This window comes from Cydia strobilella, chromosome 13 (assembly GCF_947568885.1).
Source record: "Cydia strobilella chromosome 13, ilCydStro3.1, whole genome shotgun sequence".
Classification (NCBI taxonomy): Eukaryota; Metazoa; Arthropoda; class Insecta; order Lepidoptera; family Tortricidae; genus Cydia; species Cydia strobilella.
In genome coordinates, this window is record NC_086053.1 from 6,827,507 (window position 1) to 6,850,755 (window position 23,249).

The 23,249-nt window shown below is 37.0% G+C and overlaps 1 protein-coding gene across 4 annotated transcripts in view; it reads left to right on the forward strand.

Moving 5' to 3' along the window:
- LOC134746636 (histone-lysine N-methyltransferase MECOM-like) overlaps positions 1–23,249 on the forward strand; it is a 134,791-nt gene that overhangs the window by 96,911 nt on the left and 14,631 nt on the right. For all 4 annotated transcript variants that reach the window (XM_063681086.1, XM_063681087.1, XM_063681089.1 and 1 more), the window contains 2 exons: positions 16,617–16,745; positions 17,881–17,977. In XM_063681086.1, the coding sequence (XP_063537156.1) occupies positions 16,617–16,745; positions 17,881–17,977 (226 nt within the window). The remainder of the gene's footprint in view (positions 1–16,616; positions 16,746–17,880; positions 17,978–23,249) is intronic.

The window sequence follows — 23,249 nt, forward strand, 5'->3', positions numbered from 1 at the left end:
TGGGCGTGGCGCGTATCTGCGAGGAAACGGAAATCAATTCAATTGTGTGTCAATGTACTTATGAAAGTATTGAATTACGAACAATTTTTGCGCTTTTGCTTGTACTCGATCGAACATTTGCTGAAAGTACAACTTTGTATTTAAAACCGATCATTTCTTACATGCTTTAATGTTTTCTTAGATATAATCGGCTCGCAGCTTTAATTAAATTTATATCGAATGTCCATAAAATGCGGTTTAAATAGATTCTCAAGGGGCCCACTGACTGGGCCCCTTTAGCCTCAGCATTGTTTTGCGATTTTTGTCTCAAGATTATTTATAAAACCGAACCTACGAGATCACCACAAACTGAATTGCTAATTCAAAGAGCTTTTGTGCCTTGTAAGTTAAATCAACCAACTCGCAATTAAATTGTGAATACACCGGACGTTTCGGACGCGTTGCGCGCATCGAATGTCAGAAATGCGAGACAGATAGCTGCCCTTCATTCATAGCTTATCAACCACTGTACTATAGTCGAACCATTTTAAGGCTGACCTCCGATTACACACGATTGTTGCGGATCTCAAGGTCGGGTTCTTATAAGTTATAAGGATGCGCGATTCGAATACAAAATGTTTTGTGAATAGATACGGTGCGCCCGCGCTCAGGTTACGGCCAAACCTCTATTGTGCTGCAGACGTTTAGTTCCGGTGCTTAAGATCCAAGGATTTATTCTTGTTTTGATAGTTTCCTTTTTGTGGTAGCCAATATCAGATTAAACAGTAGTTGTGTGGTAAAATTATCTTATAAAGGCATTCTATTTAGTTGTGATTCACCAACTAAAATGTTTTATGTCTGCATTGAAATTGCATGCAAAAATTAGGATAGTTGCTTTATCTTGAGAGCCGTGAAGTACTTACTATTAAATATACCAAAGAGAATATATAGAATAGAGGGGTATTGTCATAGTAAATTTTGTAGTCACAGTAAATTACTGCCATCTATCGACGCATAATTAAAAATAAAAATTTATATATATACTTATTTACTTACTCCGTTGGCTCAGCGACCCAAAATGAGACTTGGCCTCCGACATAAGACAGCGCCACTTTTCCCGATCCTGTGCGACCTCTCGCACATATATGTATATGGATAAATCTTTTTTTATTTGTATTTATTATTATTATATGATTTTGACCCATGTTCTTTCACTGATATGTGTTAAAATTGTTAAATAACAAACGAAAGCGTCAACGCCATCTAGTCGAAAATAGGCCAAAGGTTGGTATTGGTGGTAGCACCATCTGTGCGAGAATCAAATTTTCTTGATGGCACTCGTGCCTCGGTTGATTTCCGAGGCACGTTCTTTCCTTAGACTTTATTCATAGGTATGTATTTGTATATAGGTACTTATACTATTTTTTTACTAAGAGAGACTCCACGCTAGCATCTCTATAGCTCCTCTACACGATGGCCCAGCGTAGGCCAGTCCAAGGGACGCAGCTATGCGGTAGAATTAGATAGCAATATCACTTGCTCCCTCTAACCCATAAATGCGTCCCTTGGACGGGCCTGCGCTGGGCCATCGTGTAGAGGAGCCATTTGAGCGTCGTCTAGTCAGCGCTATGGAAAATGGCGTCGCTGCGCAGTTGCGCCAACGTTGCATCTAGCAGCAGCCATAGAGTTGGCTAGACGACGATGCTTGGGAGACGCTAGTGTGGGGTGGCCCTAAGAGTTGACTATCTTCTCCCATAGAGGTAGATATTGGAAATATATTTTACAGTACATATGGTGCTACTTTTCTGCACTAGTGCGTAAATTAGCACATTTCGTAACTATGTCAAAATTTTAAACTGCCATATGTACTGTAAAACGTTGTACTATACACGTGCGAATAGGTAATTCGCAATTCGTGTCGATTTAAAACACTCCCTTCGGTCGTGTTTTAAATTAAACTTTTAATTTATCGCCACTAGTTTCGAATTTCCTCTTTTTCGCACTTGTATCGTAAATAACTATTTAGAAACATTAAGTTATATTATTTTCTCGCAATTTAGCATTATCATTTTCAAAGGAGCTTTTGTAGCGAAATCGACGTCTGCATTTTTGCTCTATAGACATTTCTTACATGGTTTTCCACGTTTCACGGCAGTTTGATCTCGTACGTGACGCGGAGTAAGAGTGCCAATTGCGGCATCATTACGTGCAAACGCTGACCGCGGCGCTTCCGAGTCGCTGCATAAGGGCTCTTTGATGTTACTTGCCTATTTCGTACACAAGCGGTGTTAAGGACATAAACGGATTTAAGTTGTAATTTGTATTTCAAGTGAATGCAAAACTAAAGTAAATCTTTGGAAATTATATTAAATCTTATCAAAACTAATTTGCTAAATTTTATTGATCTATTAGGATTTGACAAAAAAATCTTAATATTCTATATACAGCAGCTGACTAAAATGTTCAGTTTTGGTAGAGACAGTAATGTTTATTTTTCTGGTAATTATCTTCATCAAAAGCTTGATTACAATTATAAAAACCAGTAATAACTCAATTCTTTCCAGTAATAATAAATCAATTCTTAGAAATCCTCTAAAAGTATCCTTTATCAGCAAGTAGATTTATTATTACTTTATTAGCACTGATCGAAATCACACCCTTCTCCGCGATAAACCTATATGGGTACATTTAAAAGGATTACCGAAATTCAATAAATTCACATGTCTAAGTAAACTTAAAGGGGTGCGTGTATTGTTCAACCAGACACATGGTAACATTATCTAACCACCGTTTCCCAAATTCCGATATCTCAATAAAATCTTCAAATAATAATAAAAAATCTCCGGGTTTTCTGAGAACATCCCGTGTCAAAGTGCAATAAAAGGTTGCGCACAAATAAACCCTAATTTTGGTTTAGGCGTGACCCCCGTCAACAATTTTTTCAGAAATCTTCGGTTTTTTAACGAAAACAGTCGAAGTAACGGCAAAATTGACAAAGAAAGATGTCAGCGTATTCATACTTTAAAATGAAAACTTGATTGGCGAGTTTTTTCAAACAGTTGTCACGAAATCTCTTGAAATGCATCTCTTTTTGTGTGCAGTTTCGTTTGTTATTAAAACTTCTCCTTATTCAATTATCACTCAAGATTCACGCGTATCTTTTTCTCACAGGTCTTAAAACGACGTTGCACAGATACCTTTTGCTCCTTTTCTGTAATATGTCCAATGAATTTATTCAAAAAATCATTGAAATATTAATTTTAGCAGATCTTATTTATTCAGAAGTCAAAAGAGAAAAGAAAACAACTCGCTCATATCGGTGATGAATATGAGATGAGGCAAACTCGTTTGCAACAATGCGACTCCAAATCCGTCAATCAAGTAATGAATTAATGGATCGATAAATAATTATTTTCACTTGGGACAACTGTCAAAATTGATGCAAAATTGACGTGCAAGTCCCACTAAATCATAAATATAGATCAAGCTATATTAGACTCTCCATGCAAATAATTAGAATTTAGGGAGTGAATCTATATTGGTCCTTTCTAATTATGATGGAATTGGTGGATCATATTCAATTTTTTACCTTTTGAATTAAACAAAATGTATTTGGCATATTTTAGGTCGGCTCGGAACTGACAAAAGGGAATTGGATGTGCATGTTTTATGCGGTTTTGTTGATTTTTCGCCGCGAAGCGTTGGGCCCGAATAATTTGTTTGTAATGTTTGTTCGACGGGACATTTAGTATGCGCGGACCGATTTGTGATTATTCAATTTACAGCGTTCCTATTTTATTTTAACAAACAAACTATATTTATTCTAAAAAGTTAAATGTATTTTATTATTGTGGATATGAAACAATTATTAACTCGTTTGTATATTTTTAAATGAAATTAGTGGTTACATTTTTCACATTTACGAATTGTACAAGTAAAAAATATGTTTGGCCGTTCTATTTGGTATTTCGGATTTTTCGATTCTAATTTTCGCAGAACAGAATAGCGACTTAAAAATCAAAAGAGCTAATTTAAAGCTCACGCCATCGTCAGTATCGAATCCGTTGCATTACTGTCAAAATATCTGTCATATTCGCGTGACATCCTTTCAGGCCTGGTCACCCCTTCATGGAAGGATTAGTCCGCGGCCCCATTACATCTTCATTACGGCGGGCGGCTGACAAACCCCGGCCATTGTGTGTAACAATAAAAAATATTATTGTTATTATATTTATTGCCACCGTTGATAATGTTTATACAATTCGGTGTGATCTCCGCTTACTCGCATCGCACAGATGGGACGTAATGTCGTAGCTGTGAGCACTGGCGAACAATTTAATGTGCAAATATGTTTTTCCGTTTCGACATGTGCTACTATACTATACTGTTGAAAAATTTGGCTTTTAAATCTTCAGTTTTAGCACGAAAATCGTAGATTCGATGACTGAGAAAGAGGTGTGGAGGAGGGGAGGGGTGATTTGGCTTCCCCGGTGTTCGTGGGCAAATTATAAATAAGCTCCAAAGCCCATAAATAAAAATGTAATTAGGTAAACTAAGAAAAGTGATTTGTATTTTTTAAGGAGTCACATTTATCTATATAAATTATAAACTGAAAAAATGACATATACTAAGATTACTAAGGAAAAAGTGACTAATGCTTCCAGTAGCAGTGGGCTCTAGGCCACTCACTCACAGGCGATACGTACCCGTCCCAATTTCTCGAGTATATGCAATCTTTGGAAGACTAGCTAGGCGCCTTTGACCAACTCTAAGACTAACTAGAGGTAGTTAATGGTGATAGCTGCGTACGCTCACTGGTCACTTTTTCTATAGTGTACTTATTTATAGGTATATATGACATCTATTTTCAGATTATAAAGATACGTTTAAATATTCTAAATACTGTTTTGGGACATTTGCAGACTTTACACGGACGTGACTGGGTTGTTAAATAGGTTGGTACGAAATAATCATTCACATAGGTAGGTACCATAATTGTATACTACGCACACGCATGAAGCTCTTACATAATATTTCATACAAATCGTTTAGGCGGATGCAGAATATTACCTACTTCTTACTTACAGTTTATTTATTATTTTTGTGCTCATGTCCTCGTGTAGGTACACAGTTTATTTGTCCTCCACACTACTCGTAAAGTTCATACACGCGGCATCGATATCTGACAGGAGATGTCACATTGACACCTGGTCCACCCGATACCCGATCGGATAAACAAGCTGCTTTGATATTACACCAATTTATATGTTACTGTAAAGCTGTACAAAACGTATGTATTTTCAATATTTTAATTTTAAATAATAATTTTAAACTACCTTTACAATATTGTCTTCGGTTACCGCGATAGTTATTCATGAAATAAAACTATGAAAACGGATTATATCGCGTATATTGAATTTATAATACATCCCGACGTTTCGAACTCTTTACAGCGTTCGTGGTCAACGGGTCACCCGTTGACCATACCTCATACCTTTACAATATTTTATGACCCTGCTTCACTTTTATTTTATCGTCAAACGACTAAATCTAAATGATAACCTGACTCTCACAAATCATAACAATTTTGATTAATTAAAAAACATCTTCAATATTATTAGAAAGGGGAGCCTGACCCTCGGCAAGTAAGTGGCATTCGTAAACATTTCTCTTATTATTAACAAGTAGACACTTATCAGTTAATCTTACACTCTTACACAATAGCAGCTAATCTGCGAGCGTGATAGAAATTTATCTTCGCTGCCGCGTCATTGTCACTCTGCCCCGGTCTCCCCTCGATACGCCTGTTTGAGAAATATGCTCAATATTTAGGGTGCATTCGAAAATTACTTGCTAAATCATTTTAGTGGTTTATTTTTGACATTATGCCATTTATCTTGCACCTTGTTTTACAATCGAGAATGTATTAAATGAGGATTGTTGGTTCTTAAAGATAATTATTGTTCAGAAAGATCGTGCTTATAACTTCAGAAAACACGGGCAGAAAAGTTTGTCACCACATTTTTACTTATTACAGCTCTATATCTACATGCAAGTCGCAAAGGCAACATGGCGGGCAACCAACACGAACGTCTCATTGCAAAGTTTGTTCACGACTCTTCGCGGCTACTTATTTCCGCTAATATTTTTCCCAACAAATTCGTTCGCAAAAACAGTGCGGCATGCACAGTGGGGCAATATTTCATCCGAGCTGACCAGAACAATAATAGCCCGTGGACTCGAAGCCACGGCACGTTCCTACCACAATGTTACGATCTCGCCATTATAAGTGGACCCCTCTACCTTACCGAAACTAAAGAAGGTAGAACGATTTTCTTAAGCTTACTAACGTGTGAGGGTCTTTGTAAACTAGTCGGTCGCACACCATCGCCAGCATCCGTGTAGACAAAATAACGAAATACTTCGAAAGCAATGCGATACGTGTACCTAACGTCAGTTATTGGGTTAGGTTAAGCGTTGTTTACACTCGGCAGCGGCAGAGGCGATGTTGATGCGTCCATGCCAAGCTAACTTTAACAATTGTTATTATTTTAAAACACACGAAACGTGAAAACAAGCCCGCTTGCTCGAAGGTTTAGTCAGATAAAATTACTGTAGCAACAAATTATGTGTCTTCAAGTATAGATATGCTTTACTTTTACTACATACCATTTTTGTTTCTGAAATAAAGTCCCACCTGAATAACGAATTAGATGTTTAAAACATAAAAATAACCCTCTCTCTCTCACCCCACTACTAGAAAACTTTTAGCTGTATCTATCTGTTACCTGCCAGTATTTTGTAGATTCTCCCACGAACCAAAACATACGAATGCTCTAAATTCGACACCGCGCAGTTCGCATGATACCAATCACTCGGAGCAGTAATCCTGCCAATTGTCACGGTTGTGCGGTGTCTTTGTAGAGTTGCTACTATGCGTTTTTTTCGCGTGTAATCTTCTGGTTAATCCATTTTAACGCAGCCAGATGTGAGCGATGCGATGACTCTCCTGCGTCTATGATTGCGGATACATTGGGGCGGTGACGCAATATAATCACTGTGGATGTGGAATTTAAGCAACAAGCATAATAAACGACAGCTTTAGCCTTGTCGACAATGAATAGAACCTGCCTAGAAAGCTGGTGGTGAGCTTACATCCCAGTTTTATTTTTGTGATGAGCGTGAATGTTTGTTGCTAAGATGAAATGATCTTCATGTTGTTAATAGACATTCATTTTCATTTCACTAGGTATCAAATATGTAAGTTGTATATATTTGGATCTCCAAAACTGCCAATTAGTGTAAATAGACAACAAAACAACTAACACACAAATGGTAGCCGAGCATTATTCATCGCTGGTCGGACAATCGAGTGATGTTTTGTCGCAATCAATGGGGCGCCTTAATACTAGATCAATGGGACATCGCATTCTGACACCCACTGATTGTGCACCTTCCACAAAGTAACACTGCACCCAACAAAAAGAAAGTCTCTTTTATGCAACACACACTAAGGTTTATTGTTGAGTAAACTTAATTTTATAAACTGTATTAATAATGTGGTTGGTCGCATTTTTTGCGCAATGATAGCACCGGTTCGTGGATATTTCGCTTCGTCAGGAATTAGATCGTTTTGTCTCCGTTTAATGGTTAAAACGTGACCTGAGAACGGAGTCATAATTTTTCGATAATTTGTTCAGGATGTAGTGACAAAGATGAACAGTGAAATCCTATACGGGCGTGGATAATTTATGGGGAATACATTAAAGGCGGCAGGTTTTAAAGGTGTTTGGCGATTTTAAAGTTTAGTAATCTGAATTAATTGACGTGTCACACAAACCTGTCCTATAAGTTTTGTGACTGGCTGCGTTTAAATGACAAAGTTAGATAAGAAACTTATCGCCATGTTAGTACATAGTGATACTACGAATCTAATTGGCCTGACTAGTAGCGAAGTAATTAAGTAGATGGTATTAGAGGGGATATGGTTAGAGTATAGCTAATGAAAGTTAATTGAAGTAGGTAAATTACACAGTCACGCGTCACACACAGTCGCAGTCTTCGCGTAAAATGCATACTATTATTATCGTTACTTGCTGTTGCCAGTGTGGTTTGTCTGTAGATGAACTGAACTGTATACAATTTTCAAGAGATGATAATAATTTTGCATTACTTTCAACTGTAGCCATGGATGCCGAACGTATCACGCCAATTGCAATGGTATTACTAATATGGCAGACCAATAAGTATTATTAAAATTTAATTGTTTTAACCATTAAGAAAACCTTGTTTCCTGGCAAGTGTGATGAAATATATTGTGTCTTTCTCTGAATACAATTTCGGTCCATACCTACACGTTTTTTCTATTAGGCCCTCACTACTCATACCCTCGTCGTTGCACAATATAAATAATCCATTATAACAGATTATTAGTGACGTAACAATAACATAAAATAGGAGACTTTTTAAACCCTGACTTCATTTGTTAATCTATCGTTCAACAAGTATATTCATAATCTCCCCTCAACACGTCAGTAAACAAAGACAAATGGATCAGAGAGCTGAAGGTAGAAGGCGATATAAAATCTTGACCGGGCCTGAGCTGACAGTTCCGGAAGCAATGTTTCCCCGAGCTGATACCGAAGACACGCGGCGGAAACGTCCGTCCAAGACACAGCCGAGGTGATACGGAAAAAACGGAAGAGAAGCCTTTTTCGTGTTTTCCCGACGGGCTTTCACCGACGGAAGCGATTGGTATAAGTGATTTGTTAGGTCTGGTTTTGGATTATCTGATACCAACTTGATGAATGTTTTTTTTATGTAGGTATTTATTTATCACTACAATTATACAAATGTATGGGTTTGAACGTTCCTTTACAAAAAGCCGGAGAAGTACCTAGCTGCTCAGACGAAGTTCTTAAAATAAATATAAGCATGCACATGATTTCTATAGATTTACTGTATACCTACGTACACAAAAGTGGAATACCGCAACTAACCTTTACGCAGCGTACTACGTAGGCGAACAACATGCGAACGCGAAGCGAAGCGATGCGGCGCGGGGTGAATCAATCCGTTGATACCTATAGAAATGTCCTACGTGGGCTGGGCGATCTCGTTGCGAACGCGAACACCGTGGGCCTACCGCGCTGCGCCGCAGCTTCGCGCGTTCGCGAGTTGTTACAATTATAGTAGAGTCGTTTACTATTATAGTAAGGTTGCTCACGCAGAGAAATAAAAATGTCACTCCTGTTCCCGATAGTTGAAGTCTAATTTGTGGATGTAATTTATGTATATCGACCAAAACTGCTCCCGAATAAACTCTTTTTCCTGTATCAAAGTTTGTTTGTATCATTTGTTTCAAACATGAAGATAAAAAAGAACTTAAATAAGTGTAATTAACTGTCCACTGAGTTTAAAAACTGGTATTAGGCCAAGTAATAAGAAGGTATAGAGGGAAATGCTAGGAACACAATTTTTAACTTCGTAGCTTTGTTTGAACTAGTTAGGAGATGAACATATCAAAAGTCTCCGACCGTAACCCTGGTGCTGAAGGGGAGAGCGGGGTTTGAAGGTAAAATTTTTCGGTTTTTCGATTATATCTCAGAAACTATGGGTCTGAGCGACATGGCCACTATACAAAATGAGAAGTGATTTAATTTGTTACAAGTTTTATTAGGTCAATTTTTTTTTATATCTTGTATAGATTTTGAGATATCCGCTCTTGAAGGTTTATTTAGGGCTCTCATTTTTATCTTGATTATCTACATCAGTAAAGCTGCTAGGCCGGGTTTGGTAACGTTTTCGTATAAATCGGGGGTGCTGAATTCATTTATGGTATCAACATTGACACCTTTCCGAAGTAAAAACATATAAACTATAAACAAATAACTTTTTTTTTAACTCCTCTTCACGCTTAAACCGCTAAACCGATTTAGTTGAAATTTGGTAAATAGATGTTTTAAATAAAAAAAGACAGGATATAATATAGTTTTTATCTCAAAAATCATACTTTGAAGGTGTGAAATTTGGTGTGAGGGGAATTCAGCTTCTTCGCCGAAGTTGAATTCCTGAGGTTAATACTGTTTAAATTTAGGTTTGAAGTCATGTTTGGTATAATTATCAACTAAATCAAACATGTAGACCATCCAAAATATTATTTAAATAGGTTCAGCGGTTATTGATTCCCCATACAAATTTTCATCCCACTTTTCACACCCTTAAAAGATGATTTTGGTTATAAAAACTATCCTATGTACTGTCCCGGGACTCAAACCATCTCTATACCAAATTTCAACGAAATCGGTTGGCGGTATAAGCGTAAAAAAGAGTTTTATAACAAAACATTTTTTTTAATTTTGTTTTTACTTAGGAATGGTGTCAATGTTGATACCATAAATGAATTCAGCACCCCCGATTTATACGAAAACGTTACCAAATCCGGCCTAGCAGTTTCACTCATGTAGATAATCAAGATAAAAATGAGAGCCCTAAATAAACCTTCAAGAGCGGATGTCTCAAAAACTATACAAGATATCGAAAAACTTGACTAAATAAAACTTGCAAAAAATTAAATCTCTTTTAATTTTGTATAAGTGGCCAAGTCGCTCAGACGCATAGTTTCCGAGATATAATCGAAAAACCGAAAAATGGAAACTTCAAACCCCCCTCTCCCCCAGCACCAGGGTTACGGCCGGGGACTTTTGATATTTTCACCTCCTAACTAGTCCAAACAAAGCTATGAAGTCAAGAATTGTGTTCCAAGCATTTCCCTCTATACCTTTTTTTGGGCATTTATTTCCTGGCCTATATTACCATTCCAGTAGATGCGATATATATTTGGAATGATATTAAAACTTGCGAATTTTCATAGCCAATTTGTCATAGTGTCATACAACCGGAGACAGGATAAAATCAAACCGTTTCATATATAAAACATATAAGGTACCCAATTCGGCGCAAACCTGCAGGTGCGGTACATAAGCCCGCGCACAAATTGTTATCTTGTGAAACGAGTCGTGTGATTCGCGCAGCCATGCGTGCCCGCAACCGCAAAGCTCTTCAGTTCGGGCTAGGGATGGGGATGTGTCGATGGAAATAAGGAAAATGCTCATCTAAGCTTTTAAATCCAGCTAGGAATTAAATTGCAAGGTGTTTGTAGATGTTTGTGTATTCAAAGTAAATAACATTTGGTAAGTAAATTATTGCCTAAATAAGTCCTAATAGCCAGTTGGTGATCATAGTGATATATATTTTTTATATTATACAATTACACACGGTTTTCTAATTTACATGTTAATCACAATATTGTCGATGTCGTGATCTTACGTACTGTAAAAAATAACGGACATAAAACGAAATGGCAATGGAAAGTAGCCTAAAAACCATTTGCTGAAATTGTGTTCGGATAAAACAGATGTATCTAGTATCTACTTACGCCACTATTGTACAATGAATAATAAACTAAGTTAGTTGTGACCTACAGAAAAACACATTTTATCGATAACACAAAAACATCATCGTCACTAAAATTTATGAAATGTAATTTTCTGGCGCGAACGACTCGGGAACATTTGTAGCTTTTCCGAGTATTCCGGGAAATTGCGATCTGCGGCGCAGAACGCGAGATCTACCCCCAGTTCGTTTAAATTACGCCGCTTTTATAAAATATTCTGCAGCTTTGTACCTATACTCCATCTGCGGTATGTAGTTGACGATAATTTATGGGTTTAATGCAACGGTTGCCGAGTAAATAGAATGAACATTACAAGAGTGAGTGCATGTAACGCGTGTTTATATAAATACGTAGTTTATACAAATTGAATCAATGTACAATGCATTCTGTAAATTAGGTCAACTTCATATTAGTGCTTTCGAACTATACTTGTTTTCACTCTCGAACGAATGATCAAAACCGATTATATAGTTTTTATTGCTATAATATTTCACAAAAAGATATTTATTTTTCTAAATTTTATGTAGGTAGGTAATTTAAAGCAGTATATTACGTAACCATTATTTGTTTTAAATACTTGTTAAAATTGCTGATGAGTGACACTTCCTTGACCCATCCCTTGTGTAACAAATAGTAAACAATTTTACTTATTTATTATTTCTATCCAATTTCTAAGTTTATTCTTATCTACTAGAGGGTCGCCGATGGGTCAATACTGGGGCAGCAGTAATGATTGATGGCAGACATCAATTATCAAACGCTCGCAATATTGAGCTTGTTAAAATTAAGTTCCGATTTCTATGTGCTGGCCATCACTGCTGGGTCAAGCTCCAATAACGGCTAGGGGAGGTAACGAGCATGAAGTATGTTAGTAACAAGTGTCGCGGCATCCTTGACCGGGCACATCGATGAGTGATGGTGGGCATGTGCCGCCGGCACTCCGCAACTCATCGCCCGGGTCTATAGGGTTGCCACGACTATGTTTTGACTAGCAGTGAAATGTTGATGGGTAAGCACTCAGAGCACTTACCTCAAGTAGAAATTTAAGTCACGATATATTACGACCAGAAAAATCGAATTTGTTTGGCGCATAACCGCATTGACATCGTTTATAGTTGTTTCTTTGATGAACTTCCTTGATGAACCTCGCTCCCAAATATTCGCAGAAAATATGCGATCTAATTACTGCGCCTCCATTTATATACAGAATGGCTTTTATGTTTGTAATAAAAAAATAAAAAAAAAGCAGAAAAACATTGAAGATAAAACATTTTACCTATAACCGTCAACCCTGCCCAAGACGAGGGCTAAGATAATTATCTTTTTTACGCAATGCACCCCGCTTCAGTTTTAATAACACGATAAATGCTGCGGAAGGCTTGTCGCTGACGCGGAAGGAGGGTTTCCCGACTTGCCTTTTGATTAATACCTCACTTGTACGAGTGCACCATCCGACCATGCTATCCTAACAGATTTCAACCTTATGCAATCCACATAAAAGTTACAACTTATCTAAGGATTAGGGCATCCTTTCGTCACTCGATTACGCAACAGATGCATTTTATTCTTCATGTAATTTTCTTCACATTTTTCCCGACATGATAAAGTGATCGTTTTTAATTTTACGAGAAATTAGGTAATAATAGACGGCGTCTTTCTGATAAGTGTTTGCTTGTGAGGGGCGCTTCCGAGGGGCATATCCCTAGTGTTTTTTTAAACGTATTATGAGCTGGTTGTAAATTTAGAGCCGGGTGTATTGGATTTTAAGCTTTGTTTAATAACTTTCTTGTTGGAATGAGTTAATTGTTTGTGTAGGTAAATAACATTTCAAAAATAACATATTAGATCTTGCTTAGTTAAATGGTTTTAGTAAATTTTCGTTACAATAAATTATTAAGTAATTATTATATACCTGAGTTATCTTGTGAATATGTTATTCCTTAGGTTCGAATTGGAATTATTACAGTAAGAATATATGTACACCAGTATTAAGTACTTACCTATCAACAGCATAGCAAGGTAAAATCCCCATCCGACAACAGGTTATTAATGCTATTAACAAGAACACAAAGAAACGTTATCTAGTGAGACACTCGACTGAACCCACAAACAAAGCCATGAAGACATAAAACTTTAATATAATCGATACCTATGTACACCGCCACTCCCCGTTCCATCGAGGGAATAGATCAACCTTAAAAACCCTAATTTTACGGCACAAACACCACACAACCCTCTATCAGGGAAGTACACATCTTCAACTGGCTCGTTATGACTCAATCGAAGGTAAACAGGGGAAGTAAGTGTCTAGTAAATTGTAGGTTACGGTCCAATTGGTAAAGAAGAGAAACGTGGCATTAGCGAATCGATCAGTAACGATGATGGTATCGGTCGAGCTATTAAATATTATACTGCAGTTGTACCTAGACTAAGGGCATAAAAGGATGCCATTTAGGTTTAATAGTAATATTAGGTATACGTATGTCAGTTTTAGCTACGTCTAGATTATTTCCATGCGATTAACATTATTGGATTATGTAGTGTGACGTCTATTTTATGAACTTGCACAAACGCTAGTTAGGTATTGATATGTAGTTATCAGTTAAATTTAATATTTGATTTTAATATCATTAATATAGCTTTTTTTGTAATTCGACATTTAGAGACTTTAATACATCTCAAAGTAACTGTAATACTTTAGTTTGAATTGATATTTGCAGTCACCATCCACCAGTCCGGATTTTATAATTGTTGATGTGGTTTTTTTTTCTTGTATGTAAATTCCATGTTGACGTGTAAAAGAGCCTTGTGGCCTATTTGCTGTATAAATGTTAAAGTTTGAAGTTTTGAATTTCAGACGAGTTGTACCTAGGTCGGCTAGGACAATGTGTGAAATTCGCTCGGTGATTCGAATAAAAAAATAGAATTAACAATAACCTTCAATCTAATTAGCCTCACCTTAAGACAACTCACACCTGAGTATACAGCATCTTTACACATTATATATTATATTGAAATAAAACTATGAAAACGGATTATATCGCGTATATTGAATTTATAATACATCCCGACGTTTCGAACCCTTTACAGCGTTCGTACCCTGTAAAGGGTTATAATCCGTTTTCATAGTTTTATTTCATGAGTAACTATCGCGGTAACCGAAGACAATATTATATATTATATTATTAAATGTCTATAAGTAATAGAAGTAACAAAGAATGGGTAATTTATGACATATTGCATTTCATAAATAAATTCTGCATCACTGACAGCCTTACTCTAAATATTATTTTATTAAACTATCCCTCATTCAATTCAGACGGATAAAAGCCGATTAATTTCACCTATGAAAATTAAATCATCCCCGAATGAGGGCGGGCGGTCAGTGACAAATGTCCAAGCTGTGACGACCTCGTTACATCTCGACATGGACTAATAGCGCCATCTATCATGACGCCGCGGTGTCCGGTTTAATGTCTGTTGTCGCCAGGTGCCGCGAGGTGGCGCTAATGATACAGTACTGTGAGAATGAGAAATTGGAAGTTTGTTGGAAAAATTTTGTTTTATTGGAAAGTACGTTTGTTATTGCTATCTTTAGGTTTCCAAATTGTGTTTTTACTTTGATCTGATGACTTAATTTTTTTTTGTTGGTGTGTACCTAAGACTTGACTGGATTTGAGTAGCCTTGCTAGCATTCGCTCAACCACATCGTATAAAATTTATTCTAGCTTTTACTATAAACAAATATAAATCACAACGTAATGTATTTAATTTTTACTGTAATCAACTGTAATTCATCGTGAAACACATCTCATATCTCTTGGGGCTTACTTACTTGTTTGCTAGTTCCACGTGAATAGGGTAGATGGCGTAATTTTCAAACCTCATTCTTACTTAGAGTCGGTTGCACCAAACCGTCTATCACCGTAAAAGAGTTCGCTAAATGTTATTGTATGAGAATTTTCATAGTCCTCTGCTAAGTGATGTTGATCAGTCTGTTAAAATGCGGTTGGTGCAACTGTGCCTTAGGATGGTATTCCATGGGGGCCGAAATTCAAAAATCGGCCCAATTTCCAATTTCTTGGTCCAATGTGCATTGCGTCTCACTCTCTCATTAAGCAAAAAGTGAGACGCAAATACACATTGGACAAATAAATTGGACAGGTGGAATACCACCCTTAAGGACAATAAATTAATAAATGACTTAAATGCAACCACATTTTAACAGTTATGTTAAAAAGTTAAATACTGTAACTTTACTTATGCTGATTTAAATTATACGAGTATAATATATCCTTACATCAATATATTTAGCAAAAATCTTCGTTAATTAGCTGAACATAATTAAATTACTTATTTATTGTTCATTGGTAAAATATTCTTTTAGGAGCTAGAGAGAATGTTCATTTTCTGAAGTCTGATGAATATCAACTACGTCTGTGCGGAAAGAGAAGTCGTAGAATGTAAAGGAACATATTCATCGTATAACTCTTCTGTTTACGCACAGACTCTATGTATATTTACAGAATTTTCTTCGAAATTCTTCTCCGTCACTCTTATCGTACCTACCTCAATATGAGGCTAATTCAAAATTCAAACTTACATTTTGACACCAAAGTGTAAATTCGTGGCAGGATCCGTACTAAATTAATTTTTGTATCAACCAGAAAGGTCTGCGAGCGATGCATATTCGCTGTATTGGGTAAATTGTTGGTAGCTCAGATAGAAGAGCACCGCTAGCGATCCGGTGGTCGTCGGTACAGATACAAATCCCACCCAAGACAGTGAATTTTTCCACTTTTAATTTGTTTCTAAGCTTCCGTCCGTACTAGATTGTCCTGCTATTTTATGATTTTCCTGGATTTTTCTTTAGATAATTATTAATTAATGTACTGAAATACCCTAATCGCCCTTTTCTTTAGCGGGTAACATTGACATTTAAAAAATTCCGTAAAGTTAATGAAAATGAAAAAATGAAAATGAAATGAAAAATGTTTATTTCTTTTAAAACATACAGGTTATTTTACAATGGTAAAGATCTCCTAGTAGGTATACAATACCTGTGGCAGGAGATCCTGCTCATGTAATACATAATATATTTTTAAGAATGGGCAATGTAGGTAACCTCTTAGTTCTAAAGTAATGCGTTTACCATCATTAACCTAACGAGTGTCTTGTACAGGTCCTCGGCAAGAACGGCGTCCGCGGCTGGCTGGACGGCAGCGCGGAGAAGTCCAACTGGCTGAAGCTGGTGCGCTCCACCAACTACCCGCAGGACGTCAACGTCCAGCATTTACTGCTGGCTGGCCAAGTATGATCGTTTATATGATTAATCGAATTTAAACTGTTGTGAGACATACTAATATTAAATCATTTTACGGTTTAGACTCACTTGTTTTACACAAAAATGAAAATAATTTAAAATAAAATGTAAAATGATTTAATGTTTATATGATTGTTATAGAATACTAGCTTTTGCCTGCGATTTCGTCTGCGTGGAGTTAGTAATTTAGGTAGCTTATTTTTATCCAATCTGCTTTTTAAGTCCAGTAAACAATTCGGCTTTCATAAAAAAAAGACAAAATAATTATAATAAAAACATACATAATGACCTCGTATATCAAATTAAATCACAATCGAAAAGCCCAACGAACTATTCGCCGAATCGTTATCACGGCAGCCCTCATTATTGCGTCTTTTATGTCACTACCCCAATCAAATTTGAATGTAGAACGTTGGGTACTTCCGGTGGCAGAAAATCGGTGTTCGCCTGAACAACTGTGTCCCGCTTCCGGTCAATCGAAGGGGAGCAAACGTCCCTACCGCACCGTCGCGTTTTGCGTCATATTTAACGTGAAATTAATGATGCTATCCTTTTCATTTGTTGGCTTAAAGAGCAGGATAGGGTTTGTAAAGTCGATGTGGTGAGTCGCGGATGGTTGTGAATTGCGCAACAGATGCGGTGATTAGATCCACGTATTGTGCCACTTTGGGAGGTTAAAAGCTATTTGATATTTCACCCCTGTCAAGGTTTTGAGATTTTCATTTGATATTACGAGTTTTAACGTTTTTATTTTAATCAGGAGTTTTAATTAAAAAAAAGGGATATTTTCTATGTTCGGCGGGTATATTTATAACATATAACTTTACAATGTCTAAATAACGTCAATTTTATCAAAACACTACAACAGTGTGAATTAGTTGTTATTAGGCAGAACATTCAACCACGGAGTTTTTTATTTATTTATCCGACTGTGCTATGAAGTCAAAATTTTTGTTTGGAATAATCATTTTCTAAGCAAAGCCACGGACTATGATTGGGCCTAAAATCGACGTTCTAGTAATCAAAAAAGTTATAAAACAGTAGCGTTCGTATGCATCACTTTTATGGAATTCTTCAGAAACACTACGTATTCAATCCGTAACAAACGACCTCCATATTCCAGGTTTGGTACAAGGTGACGCGAGACATCGTGTCCGGACAAGAGCTCCTCCTCGGCCCCCGGACTCCTCTACCGCTACAAGATGTACAAGCAGCTGCTGGTAAGTACACTGTACCAATACCAAAGAGAATTAAGAAGACATAGAGTGCTCACTTCATACATCGGTTTTGTTACCAAAAAGACTCGTAGTCTACATCTAGCGTCAAGTAGCGTAACTACTTGACTTCCAGGGCCCATTAATTTTTCCCACACTGTATAACTAAATCTAAGTACTTAATACTATCAGGTGAAGTGGCCTACTCTACTAGCCTAAGCCAAAAGGATCACGTGAACAATATTAGCCTTACGATAACGACACATATCAATTACCAAGATTTCCAACAGCATCTTACCAGTAGCTGGAATTAAACAGGAATCTGACCTTACTTTGTTGAGAACTTCACATTTATCGAAACTATCGGAAGCTTTCTCATAAAAAGTACAGGAAAACGTAAACTAGAAAGTAAATAGGTATGTGTCGCTGAAGTTGCCCCTGAAGCGGGTAGGTTGTAAGTTGTGCGGGTGCGTTGTCGTTGAATCACGCTTCACGCTCGAGCGGCCCGCGGTAATTGGAGTCACCTGCCGAGTCAAACGTGTGACCCGTGTGTGGGCATACTTTACTATATAGGTCGATCTTATTTTACACTGCCATTGCACAGTACCACTCTGGGAATAGTCATACTTTTAGAAAACTTGTGTTTTACTTGTGACTTATCTTAAAGTAGATGAAAACATATTTCCAGCTAGATAATTTCAGCAGCTCCACATGTAGTCTGTGAAAAATAATTTAGGGAAATGGAAGAAAATTCGACCTAAGTTTTATATTCAAAAATGTATTACAGGCAATGTTTTAAACATTTCATCTTAACAAAAAAGGATGTGCCCCTTGGCGTTTCACGCGATATCAAATCTCAACTTTGAACGAACCCATAATTTAAAACTAATACGGGGCTTAATCGCGTACAAACTTACGTTTATTTATGAACGAACCGTTTCATAAAGGTGCTATTTCCGTTATATACGAGTATGTGTCCTATTTTCAATCAATTAAATAGTTACCACGGACCTTGAAATAAAACTGGAAACACTCATAATTTTCTGTAGGCCGTTTCAGAACCAAAAGCCTCGTTTAATCGAGTACACGCTGTATTCATAAACAAAATCACAGGGCAGGGACACGGGACACGGCACGCGCATGCGATGTTTAATTTAGATAAATCGCGACGAACGCGACGCCGCCGCCCTATGCGAACACGCGTTACGGCGATGCGTGTGTGCTAGGTACGGCATGCGACTTGCTGGATGTGGCAATCTGGAAGAAAAACATATGAAAACTTATAAATTATATAATACTGGGGGCTATTAAAAGAGCGAATAATATCAATCATCGTAAAAATTTTAGGTTTGTAGCCAAACTCTCCGTAACGCATAGAATATATATTGCTTTCGTTTACTATAAATGCTTACCTATACTTAACTAAATAAAGGTTACGCTGATATTATTAGTTTAAGACTGTCAGTTTTGTATGGCTGATATATCAGGTCTGAGTAAAGATTTAGGCCATTACAGTGGCTACACTTCGATTCTCATCAGCTACACCCTACATAGTTAATTAGGAAATGCCCATGAAATAATTAAGGTGATTTGAGGGCACTAAGATTTTATCAATTATCAGCGATAGCAATGACGTAGTTATTGCTTTGGCTATTCCATTGTATCTACCTCCATATAGAGGTCGGGTCTTCAGCGCTTCCGGCGCTCGCGCAGCCGGCCTGTGCGTGATTTATGCTCCGACTAATATCACCCCTACCGTAATAACTGTAACGATCTAATATGACATTACTGTCCAGCGCTAGTATTATTTTTACCACTGCTGTAAAAATGTAGTACCCATAAGTGCCTAGCCTGGTTGGATTAATATGAGTATGTCCTCGAGGAAACATCAACTTGATTTTCAAAATAAGCTAAGCAATTTTGGCCTAACAATAATAAATTAAAACGCTCATGTGTTGCTTCGGAACATTAGTGTACTCAATAGAAGGGTACAAATAAACAATCATCATCAAGCAAAACAAATGGACCAAATCCGCCCACATATGCCCAGTATCAGCTGCATGACACTCCAATTCTACCACAATGACTCTTAAATATCCCTAATTAGGATCGATTTGCAGTTCCATTCCATTTGTCATAGGCTGGGGTTGCGCAAGACATGATGGATGGGGTCTTTATCGCATGAGAGACTTCTATTGAATTTATTAATTTCGAGATAAGTCCGATTTTGCGAAAGGATTAATGCGAACCGGCGCGTGCGCGCAAGGTGAGCGTGCCTCTATAACGTTCGCGCAATGATGATGGATCGTCGGTCTCCGAATTTTATCTATCGCTTGGAATTGTCAAGCTCCCCAATGGAATAATTAATTTTGAGCATGACTCTTATAATAGTAATTCAGCTTCTCTTGAAATATGGATAAAATCCAAAATCTACTGACGATTTGCTATAATAGTTGGGCTTTAAATAGGAACGTTTAACTTTTGCTAGTTTAAATTCTTCAGTTTATGCAGGACATAGAATCTCATATGGCAGAGAAAATAAGTAAATATATAATATATCTAGAGGGTTTACAATTTGTTTTTTTTAACGGCCTCGTAGCACAGCCGGTATTACCCTGCATATATAGCAGGAGTTTCCGGGTTCGAATCTGGTTAGGGCATTTATTTATGTGTTTATCACCGATATTTGTTCTTGAGTTATGTATGTCTTCTATAATTATATTTAAGTATTTATCTGTATATAGCCACACAACACAAGCCATACTGTGGGACTAGATCGACTTGTGTAAGATTGTCCCATAAATATTTATAAAATTGTAGATGTAAGTGCCAGGAACTTTTGGCTTGTACATATTTAGTTTAAAACAACTCTGTCTGTTTGTAAGCCTCCTAGACACCTGACATGCCACATCCTACTACATACCGCAGTTTTTTTTTCGGTATTTGTGCGAATTTAGTATTTCTACTTCTAGCTAATTTAGCTTAAGTAGGTAATTAGGTATTTGTTACTTACTACAAATACACATATCTATTATACCAGCACCTAATACTAATGTACATAAAATAATCTGTTTAACAATAATAATTTCAACCCTTTATTAGCCGTGCGTACGCAATCGGCCGTAATGAATGAGCCACTGACATTTGTCATCGCGCAATTGTATGAAGATTAAAATTGATGACGTTGCATTGTCGGCGGTCGGCACACGCACTATTGTACCAAGCGTTATCGCGATGTGTGCCCGATTTTTAGAAATAATATTTTGCTGGATTAATTATGTTATGTAAATGCACTTTCTAGACGCATTGACGAGTATGTTCGAAAAAATTACGTAATAAAATTAAACAGCGAATTTATACTTGAACTTAAATTCATGGAAAAGCAGTATTTTCTTGTTTCTAACAACCTAAGTACCTACTTATAATGGACAAAAAATATTTCAGTAGAAGTGCTTCTAGCTTAAATTTGCACTATACGTATACACAATATTACCACAAACCGAATAACGTAAAAACTGAAATAACACGAGATTAACACGTCCCAGGATAGCACTATTCCCCACGACACACGATGATTAATCAAAAAATTAAGCAACAACAATGGAGTTCCCCCATTACCGCTCACAGTCGCCGTCCCACACCGCGTGTTTATTTAACAATCAAATAAATATTACCGACAATAAAATAGAAATATTTCAATTTAATATCTCCGCCCCCAGTAAAGGGTTAAATCTGGCGTTGCATTTGTCGTTTTTTGTCACCAGATTAGCTCGCACCTATCTTGATGTTACGCGAAATTAAATAATTTATATTTTGCGATTAATCTTGATCGTGACTGTTATCTCATAGTGGATCTGTTCTGAAACGGCCATTGGAATTTTTTTCTGTTGTACTTGATTCACACATTGACCTAATTAACTTTACGCTAGATATAGGCCGGGGTGTTATGATTTATCCATTGTCACTCATGCCTGTCCTTGAACTCGAGGCTTTCTATTAAATGTGTGTTAATAGAAAGCCTTGTAGCTTGTCGAAACCAGGAATGTGTTGTGCCGCCTACGGGCTAGCTCGCAACGGTCCCAGATAAAGTGTGACCTGCATCGCATCTCACACATCCTGGCCGACAATGGCAATAGGTCCGCGCCGGCGCCGGCGGCTTTGGGACCTCGACGCACCTTACGTAGCTTGTGTTCATTTTAAAAATAATATGCTAGATCTCTCTAGTTTTACTAAGCTCACTGTGAGACTACGAGTACCTAGGTAGATTTTTGTTAATTTTCTTTAACAACAAATAGCAAATACATATACTTAATGACTAGTGGCTCTATGAGGTGTAGACCTCGCAAAGACCCATTGTTTCGCCATTTTGAAAAAAAAAAAAACCAGAAACTGAATCGACAAACAAATTCTACTTAATCATCGAACCCCCTCACTAAATTTCGTAAGAATCGGTTGAGATTGCGTAGAGGAGAACATCCGGACATAAGAAAGCATTTTTGCCCAAGCTGAAAAGGAGACCTTCGCTAACGCTTTGGTCAATTAATTACTGAATTTGATCTAGTTTCGTCAATTATCAGAACGGTTTTCTTTATGTAAGATAACTAGAAGGTTGCAATACAAACCAAGGAACTCGAAACGAAAGCAACAACAGTATTTTCGATATTATATGGTTTTTGGCCCAAATAATATGAACATTTTAGCTTTTCCATGATTAAATTATCATTATCTAGTCTACGCATCGTGTTAAAACAAAACAAGTCAACAAGATATTTTCTTGAACATTGTTTAAAAAAAAATCTCTTAAAATGTTTAATGCAGCTTTACAACAATTCATGTACCAGTAAAGACTGTTTTCTGTATAAGTTTAGTATATTATTCATACCGATATCCCTTGTACTATGGCATCCACATGCCGCGAGCGATGATAGGCCTGTTCCAACTAGGAAGTGACTCGAGTCTTGATAGAAATATCGCTATAGGATGTTCATGTGTGGCATATGCAGCTATTGAGATCGCATCAATATTGTTTACCCCAGAATCGATTGGTCCAATGTCCTAACATACTAGCCAACCCATACTACCAATAGGCTTAGGACAATGTGAAGGAGATTTTAATACCGACTTTATAAGTTCCGCGAAATGGTAATGGGATCTTGTTACGAATTTATGATGGTAACCAGTTGCGAACTTATATGGGCTCTGAAATGTTTTATAGACTAGATTTTAAAATTGAAAGACAGGTATAATACGTACAATGTAAATAAGAAAACTATTTCAG